This window comes from Orycteropus afer, unplaced genomic scaffold (assembly GCF_000298275.1).
Source record: "Orycteropus afer afer isolate SDZICR_OR568_19922 unplaced genomic scaffold, OryAfe1.0 scaffold00172, whole genome shotgun sequence".
Lineage (NCBI taxonomy): Eukaryota > Metazoa > Chordata > Mammalia > Tubulidentata > Orycteropodidae > Orycteropus > Orycteropus afer.
In genome coordinates this window covers 2,178,700-2,187,825 of record NW_006921759.1, presented here as the reverse complement: position 1 = coordinate 2,187,825, position 9,126 = coordinate 2,178,700, and the positions used below count along the sequence as shown (strand labels likewise).

General features: G+C 37.9%; 1 protein-coding gene across 1 annotated transcript; it reads right to left on the bottom strand.

Moving 5' to 3' along the window:
- Positions 1-1,312: 1,312 nt before the first annotated feature.
- LOC103202028 (placenta-specific gene 8 protein-like) lies at positions 1,313-8,422 on the bottom strand. Its single transcript, XM_007946808.1, has 3 exons — positions 8,311-8,422; positions 4,708-4,832; positions 1,313-1,417 (listed from the first exon to the last, which is right to left on the bottom strand). Exons 1-3 carry the CDS (start codon positions 8,420-8,422, stop codon positions 1,313-1,315), a joined length of 342 nt encoding a protein of 113 aa, XP_007944999.1.
- Positions 8,423-9,126: the final 704 nt, after the last annotated feature.

Sequence of the window (9,126 nt, the reverse complement as noted above, 5' to 3'; positions counted from 1 at the left end):
ACTAACAAAGAAAGTTTCCTTCCATGTATAAACCTTTCCTTGACTTTTTTTTAATAGTGGATTAATACAATATTCAATACAATATTCCTTCTGTGACTGACTTATTTCACTCAGCATAATGTCTGTCCTCCAAGTTCATCCACATTATGCAGTGTTTTGCAGATTCTACATTATTCTTTAGGGTTGCATAGTATTCCATTGTGTGTATGTGCCACAGTTTATCCACTCCTTGGTTGATGGACACTTAGGTTGTTTCCATCTCTTTCCTATTGTGAATAGTGCTATTTCTTTAAAGGAATTTTCACTTATGCATTTCACAGGATGCAATCTTTCCTTCTTCTGAATATAACATAGCATTTTGTCTAAAGACATTAGTCAAATTCTGCATTTTATCTAGTTGCTTGTCCAATTCCCTCTCTTTGAGTTTAAAGACTTGAAGAGCAAGGAAGCCAGCTTATTTTTGTTCCTTATAACATCCAGCAGGGTCTTGCTTAGTAGTAGGTATTTGGTACATTATATGCTTAATAAGTTGTTTTAAAATTACATATCTTCCAAGTGTTATACTTGTTAACCTATGCTCACCTGAGAAAGGAAGAAGGATATTACAAAGAATGGAAAAAAATAATGTTTTCTTCTTATCCGCAAGATATATTTTATACAGAACTGCCTATATCATGTCAATTTCCACTTTACTATACTTCCAATAGCTAATCTTCAGAATCTTGCAACAATTAGTTGAAAATGACTTGATTGAATTTCAGATTATGAAATTTTGTATATTTCCAAATATTGTAAATTCTATCTCCAGCTCTTTCTAAGTTCACCTCTTCATTTGGACTTTTCTGTTGAAACTCAACTCACTATGATAGATACTTTATGCCACAATCAACCCAAATATTACATAATATGTAATTTTCATTTTCTTTACTATTTTGAAATTATTTACTAATTTCCTGTGTGAATTTGCCTTAATAGGAGGGCATGCTTTCTATTTCTTTAGTATCTTATCATAGGGTTTACTCTGGTATTTTACAAGTAGTAAGGGCTTCCTCAATAGACCAACAGAACTCTGAGAAGTATGGAAAATTTACTATTCCTTTATTTACTAAAATATGGTTTCAAAGTATAAAGCTGTCTTCTTCATGAGAAGAAGTCAAAAATCAATCTTTATATTAACACTTTCAGTGACTTCACAAATTGTTATTACTAAATTGTTGTCCAAAACAATGAACAATTTACAAAGTCTTTAACTGTGTTTGGAGAAGTCCACAGACTCTGAGAAGAATGTTTGCATTGACTCACCATTACCATTTTAGAAAGCATTCATGGCTCTCCTTCTGTTGATGTCTCTCTTGATTTGGCAAAGAGAACAATGAGGACAGCAAAGAGTTGAAAAGAAGTCCCCACAGATGGATCCCTATTGAAAATATTAAAGAAATAGAAAAGTTAAATTCATCTATTTGGAATGTAGGACTTGTGGCAAAGACACCACTCCTTGGGATTCAGTGTTTGTGTGGATATATTTAGGAAAATGTTAATTGATTTTTTTTTTTTCATATAACTATTGCCTTTTTATGACATAAAATATTTCTCTATACTTTATAATATGAAAAACATATAAAGATATGCAACCAAACTCTCTGTCAAGCATAAAAACAGAATAGAGAGTTCCAGGAATTAAAGTCTCAAAATTCTTTTTTTCCCACATAAGCTCCCTGTGCTCCACCAAAATGAAGGAATAAAATAAGAAAGACGAAAATATGGGCTGTAAGAAACAGGAATCGAATGGAATTCCTATAGTGATGATGAAGGGAGATCCCAGGATGAGAGCTGAGCACCAGGATTAGTTCAAAGGGAAGCAGGTTAGGAAGTTCAAGGAGAGATTTCATCAAGAAAATGAAAGTGATAGAATGGTGTAGTGCCTAAAGCATTTAACTTCTAACCAGAAGGCTGGCGGCTCAAACCCACCAGCCACTCCTCCAGAGTTCCCTTTAGCACATCACAGAAGTCTAAATCATCCTCACCCAAGTTATAGCTGAATTATTTTATGTTTGATATTCATTGAGTGGTTTTTTTTTGTTTTTGGTGCTAAATAGATTTTTTTCTGGTTCGTTTTGTTCTCTCTAGTAGTTTTAGAAAGGAGTTCTGGTGGCACAGTGCCTAAGACATTTGACTGCTAACTAGAAGGTTGGCAGTTTAAACCCACCAGCCACTCTGAAAAAGGAAGATGGGGCAATCTACTTCCTTAAAGGTTTACTGCCTCGGAAACCCAGTAGGGGTCCCTAAGAGCTGGAACCTACTCAACGGCAGTGAGTTTGGTTTTTCGGTTTTGAGTAGTTTTAGATGTTCCACAAACTTTTTTTTTTTTTATCCTATAAGTGATTATCTTTAAATTTTTATCCACTATTTATACTTACCTATCAATCTGTAACAAAATAAAGTCTTCGGAATGCTTTTATTTCTTCTTCTGCCTTCCAATCTCTGAAATTTTCTTCAAACCAACTAAAGTTTTGCTTTCAGACGGATACTGATTTTTGAAAGTCCAAAGGAGCATTAAAAAATTAATTATGTACTGGGCCTTTAAAAAATTTGATTACTTTCATATTAAATAATAATATAATAAAGAGTTCTCACAAATCAATAACTAACAATCCTATAAAACAATGAACAAAAGGAAATGTACAGATATTTTATAAAAATAATACAAAAGGACAACTTTTAAAAAATTTTCAAAAGTTGCTTGATGTAACTAATAAAAATTAGAAAAAAAAAACAAACCCATTTTGCTTCTCCAATTGGCAAAATGATATTATCCAAAACTGATACACTTACATATTGTATTAACAATTAGGATTATAAATTGATAATTCATTCTCCTTTCTGGATGGCATTTTGGCAGTATCAAAAATTTCAATGTACATACCTTGTGATCTATAGATATAATATCTATTAAACTATTATACAGAAATTCCAGTGCATATATGTAATAATTTATATACAACTATTTAAATTACAACATTTAGCCTTTCATAAAAAGAAAAATAAACATGTACATTAGCTATATGATGGAATTTTTCAGACATTAAATAGTATCATATTACTGACATGAAAAGAGGTCTACCACACATTAAGGGGGGGAAAAAAAGTTACATTGTAGTATGACTCCATTTTTTAATGAAAATGGAAGAAAGCCTCCCAAACTGTGAGTCGGAATGCACTCTTGGGCAGTGAGTTTGGTTTGCTTTTTTATAGCTATATCTACAGATAATTGTATTTCTATGCCTATAGGCATAGAAAAAAGGAAAAGATGCACACCAAATTATTAACAGTGTTTATCATTGGGAAGTGTAGTTTGATGTAGACAAATTATATTTTTATTTTTATACTTCTGTATGTTTGAATTTGTCCTTAATATTATGTATATCACACATTAGGAGCTCTGGTGGTGTAGTGCCTAAGGCATTTGATTGCTAACCAGAAGGCTGGAGCTTCAAACCCATCAGCCACTCCTTGGAAGGACGGTTGGGCAATCTACTTCCATAGTGATACTCCCTAGGAAAACCAAGGAAGGGTCGCTATGATTTGGATCTGACTCCACGGCAGTAAAGTTTTTGAGGTATATCACATATTATTCCTCTGTAACTAAAAACTAATGAAGATTTTTAAATGAAAAAATAAAATTAAGTTAAATGGAGTAAAATAAGTTGTTCCTAAGAAAATTCTGCATATTCATTTGTTCCCCTACTCCATAAAGTGAAACTTATGTTGTAATGAAAGGTTATGTATGGAAAGTGAGAATGAAAACTGACTCTCTACTCTCAGTGTATATGTTTGGGTTACATACTCCAACTCTTAAAACCTGAATGTTTTCATCTGTAAAATATGATGAATAAATCCATTTTATAGGGATGCTGTTAAGATTGTTGTTGTTGTTGTTGTTTGCCGTTGAGTCGGCCCCGACTCATAGCGACCCCCTCCTTGGGTTTCCGAGGCAGTATCACTACAGAAGTAGGATTGCCCAACCTTCCTTCCGAGGAGTGGCTGGTGGGTTTGAACCGCCAGCCTTCTGGTTAGCAGTCAAGTGCCTTAGGCACTATGCTACCAGCTGTTAAGATTGTTGTTGTTGTTGTTATGTGCCGTCGAGTCGGCCCCGACTCATAGCGACCCCTCCTTGGGTTTCCGAGGCAGTATCACTACGGAAGTAGGATTGCCCAACCTTCCTTCCGAGGAGTGGCTGGTGGGTTTGAACCGCCAGCCTTCTGGTTAGCAGTCAAGTGCTTTAGCCACTATGCTACCAGAGCTCTTAGGAGAGGTAATTTATGAAATTCATGCAGGGCGTCATTGTTGTTGTTGTTGTTATGTGCCCTCGAGTTGGACTCAACTCATAGTGACCCCTCCTTGGGTTTCCGAGGCCATATCACTACAGAAGTAGATTGCCCAACCATGGTAGGTTCTGAATAATCCTTTCCATTGTATGACATACTTTGCAAACATGAGAGTTGTTTGTATTCTAGGGTTTTCTACAGAAACCTAGAAGGTAACATATCCAGAGGATCAGCTGCTACAATGATTGAATACAAGGTTGCCAGTCCTAGGAAATACCAATCAAATTTAAAAGAAGGACACCATCAAGTGACCTCCATGTTTATAATAGTCATTTTGAGTGTGGTTGCATATCTGAATGCTACAATGTTAGGAGTGACTCACAGGGATGTTGTATCGAGTCCTGTAGAGGGTCCTCATTGCGACACTTGTTCCACACAAACAGCATTCATTCATGTCAGCTGCAACTTGATATCCAAGGCACATGAAACAAAATGTGCCACAAAGACCTGGACACATGAAACCAAGGGTACAAGTTATTCCACTCTGCCCCCACCACAGCTGAAAGCTAGTTTGCTTCACTAATGGCAGCGTAAATCATGGGTTCTTTACCACATAACCTACTGTCAAGAAAAACTTCACAGCTTTTATTCAGGTGTACATCAGCCTTCCTTCTCCCCGCCAAATCATATCAGGAATGACTGATTTTTTTTTTTAATGTCATTCTTTTCATAGCACTGCCTTAATACATCTATTCAAGGATTCATCAAAACCTGGCCATGTTCCAGACATTATCCTAGGTACTGCCAATACCTCTGCCAGAATTCTATCTAATAGGGAAGACAGACAGTATGAAAAGTTCTCTTAACAGAAACCTGCCCAAGATGCCAAGGGATCACTCACGGAAACAAGGCGTTCAAGACTCCAAATAGGAAATGTTGCTTGGGCTGAATCTGGAAGGATGATTAGGAGTTTTGCAGGTGGACAAAGGGAAGAGAGCCTCTGTGGGATAGGTTGGCAAGTACAGGCTAGTGTTCAGAAGGGTTGGGGCCCAAAAATAGGATGGAGGTAAAGCTGGAAGGTGAATAAGGTGAGGACCAGATAATAAAGACCACCTGTGAGTGTCCAGAGTTTGTCAGGAAAGTAATGAGGAACCATTGAAATATTTAGAAGAGAGAATGATTTGGTCACATTTACATTTAAGAAAGCCTGCCATGAAGCAAGTGAGCTTATATTAGAACTTGTACATTCACTTCATTGAGTGATAATATTAGAGGTGGGAGAATCAAAAGCGTAAATCTTTAGAAGGTTTTACTAATCACTATTTATCACTGTGATTTGCAGATGCTGAGCTGAGGTCCCGAGAAATTATCACCCCAGATCATCATGTAAGGCAATGACTGTGAATAAACAAAACTGATTTTTCCATTTCCTGGCTAATTTCCCCCCCCCCCCCTTTAATGCTCCTCAGAAGGAGCTCTGGTGCTGTAGTGGATAAGGCATTTGGCTGCTAACCAGAAGGGCAGCGGTTCAAACCCACCAGCCACTCCACAGAAGGAAGATGGGGTGATCTACTGCTGTAAAGATTTATAGCTTCGGAAACCCAGTGGGGGTTGCTATGAGTTAGAATCGATTCAATGGCAGTGAGTTTTTTTTTAAATTGCTTTTCAATGCCATTATCAACTTGATTCATTTTTGAGTTTCATTAGGAAGTTAAAGATTAATTTTTTTTGGCTTAATAAGACTTAAGACAGGCAAATAAATCTCAGAGCAAATTTTTGCAGGCAAGACTGTTTGTTTCTTGGTTCCTTTTGAGAAATTAGCACCTTGATTCTCTCTGCCACCTCTATCTCACTCCCACACTTTTATTCCCCTCTAGGTTGATGTGGAGAGCTTTCTTAGATCCCACTGAAAGGGTGCTCATTAAAATAAAATGAAGCAGAGTCAGAGGTATTTTTCCAAACACTATCAAATTGCCTTTAGAATTATTTTTTTTAAGAAATACAGTTTTATTTATTTTATTGTTGTTGAGAATGTTGTTGTTGGTTTTTGGTGTCATTGAGTCAATTCTGACTCATAGTGACCCCATATATAATAGAACAAAATACTGCCTGGTCCTGTGCCATCCTCACAATCTTTGCTATGCTTGAGGCCATCGTTGCAGCCACTGTGTCAGTCCATCTAGTTGAGGGTCTTCCACTCCTTCGCTGACTATTTACTTTACCAAACATGATATCCTTCTCCAGAGACTGGTTGCTTCTGACAACATGACCAAATTAGGTGAGACAAAGTGTGGCCATTCTAGCTTCAAAGGAGCATTCTGGCTGCACTTCTTCCAGGAAGTGAGAATATACACAGCATAAACTGCCTTCAAGTCAATTCTGACTCATAGAGACCCTGTATGACAGGGTAGAACTGCCTCACAGTGTTTCCAAGGCAGAAAATCTTTTTTGGAGGCAGAATGCCACATATTTCTCTCACGGAGCGGCTGAAGGATTGGAACTGCAGACCTTTCTGTTAGTAGTTGAGAGTTTTAACCACTGTGTCACCAGGGTTCCTCATACACAGTAAAACATACACCAAATCAACGGTTTCTACATGTATCATTTAGTGACACTGATTACAATCTTCAAGTTGTGTAACCATTCTCACACTCCTTTTCTGAATTGTCCCTACCCAATTAACATAAATATAACAGGTGGCACAGTGCTTAAGGCACTTGGCTGCTGAACAAAAGATGGGCAGTTTCAACCCACCAGCTGCTCTGTGGGAAAAAGATGAGGCAGTCTGCTTCCATAAGGATTTACAGCCCTGGAGCTGGAAAAGCCTGTGGGGCAGTTCTACTCTTCTCTGAGTTAGAATTGACTTGATGGCAGTGTTTTTTGTTTGTAAATTATCAAATTAACTGCCCCCCTTAAGGTTCTTATCTTATCTTTTGCATTGCTGTTGTCAAGCGATGTCATATAAACAGTTTTAAAAAGAGCATAATGTTCAAGGCACACATTTTTCACTGCTAGTTAAGGTAAACTACTATTGTTTGGTTTTAAGAAGGCTTTAGGGGATATTTTTGGTTTAAAGTTTAAAGGTTATTTCAGGCACATAGTTTCAGGGGTTCATCCAAACTTCATGGCTCCAGAAAGTCTGTAGTCCATGAGAATTTGAAATTCTGTTCTGCGCTTTTCCCTTTTGATCATGGTTTTTCTATGGAATCTTTGGTGAAATTTCTCAGTAATGGTAGTTGGGCACCATCCAGTTCTTGTGGTTTCATAGCAAAGTTGTTCATGGAAGCAATAAGCTACATATTCCGTATCCTCCTCCTATTCTTGACTCTCTTTCTTCTGTTGTTCCACGCAAATAAAGACCAAATGCTGTGCCTTGGAGGGCTGCTTGTAAGCTTTTAATACCCCAGGCACTATGCACTGACCTAGGAGGTAGAACAGAGGCACTAAACATATTATTAGGCCAATTAACTGGGATGTCCGGTGAAACCACGACCCTAAACCTCCAAACCAAGAAATCAAGTGCCATGAAGTTTTTGGATGTCTATAATCAGTCTCAGCAGCTACTCTTTCTTTTTCTTTTTGTCGTTGTTGTAAGTATATCTATCCCACAGCTTTTGCCAATTTAACTTTTTACAGGTGTGAGACTTACTGACACCCATTACAGTCAGTAATCAGCTGTGCAACTCTACCCTTAATCAATTAGTCTTGTTCATTGTTAGACTCAATCAGCTCTTTCACTGTCATCTTAAATCTAAAAGTTACTTTTGGAGTAAAACTACTCTTTGAAGGGCCGGTGAAGAATTAATTTGTAATCAGTATAATACAGTTAAGCCTTTTTTTTTTTTTAAAGATACCATTACTAGTAATCAGGATGCTTATCAAAAGTTGGGAAGTTTTACTACACAAAAAGGGAGGAGTACGGAAAGGACTGGGCCTTGGTAATTTACCTCAAAGTCAATTATGGGGAAACATTTCATGTACTTACAGACTGTGCAGTCACTGAAGCAATCACAAAGGCCAGTTTGCCACTTGGAGGTTTGGGCTGGCTGACAATACCCAGGTTGATTCATAATGATCACTGGTGCCTGAGGTTCCATTTTCCATGCAGGGTCTTAAAAGGCTATGGTCTGAAAAGGAAAAAAGTTGGTGTAAAATATCCTTGAGGGTGCTCTTGAAAGCTCCTGTCCTGAGGCACTATGTCTCACTGGTGGAGTGAGGCATTTAAATCAAATTGCTTGATGATCTAAGAAGGTAATTTCTATCCACCCCCCCACCACCCTCAGAGGACAGAAGTCCCTGGAGAGACAACCCCCCCCCCCCAGGACAGAAGTCTCTGGAGAGAAGGATTCACTGAACTGGCAAGATAAACAGATGCTTCTCACAGGGTAGGGGAAGTGAGCCTATTTTTAGACAGGTACCCAACATTCACACAAGGTAGAGAAACCAATGACCACCCTGTGATAGTGGTTGCAAGTAGACAATTATAGAAAACAGTGTTCTTTAAAATTGTTCCAGTCCCTGGGTGGCTCAAATGGTTAAGTATTCGACTACTAACTGAAAAATTGCAGGTTCAAACACACCCAGAGGAGCCCTTGAAGACAGGCCTGGATGCTTCTGAGAGAACACAGCCTTGAAAACCCTCTGGAGCAGTTTTACCCAGCACACGCAGGGTCACCACGAGTTAGAGTCAACTCGGGCAACACACTACAGGCTCTTGTGCATGTTCACTCTTCCCCCTGTTTCTCTTTATTTACACTGTCTTTTATTTTGGACTTGTTTTGTTTAGCACTCCTCCCCAATC

Bases quoted from the DNA above. Each gene is read 5' to 3' on its own strand.
- LOC103202028 (XM_007946808.1), bottom strand. From the start codon at position 8,422: ATGGAACCTCAGGCACCAGTGATCATTATGAATCAACCTGGGTATTGT. The intron at 4,833-8,310 runs GTAAGTACATGA...TCATGTGTCCAG, and splicing joins CTTCAGTGACTGCACAGTCT to GTCTTTGTGGCACATTTTGT. The intron at 1,418-4,707 runs GTGAGTCACTCC...TATTTTCAATAG, and splicing joins GGACTCGATACAACATCCCT to GGATCCATCTGTGGGGACTT.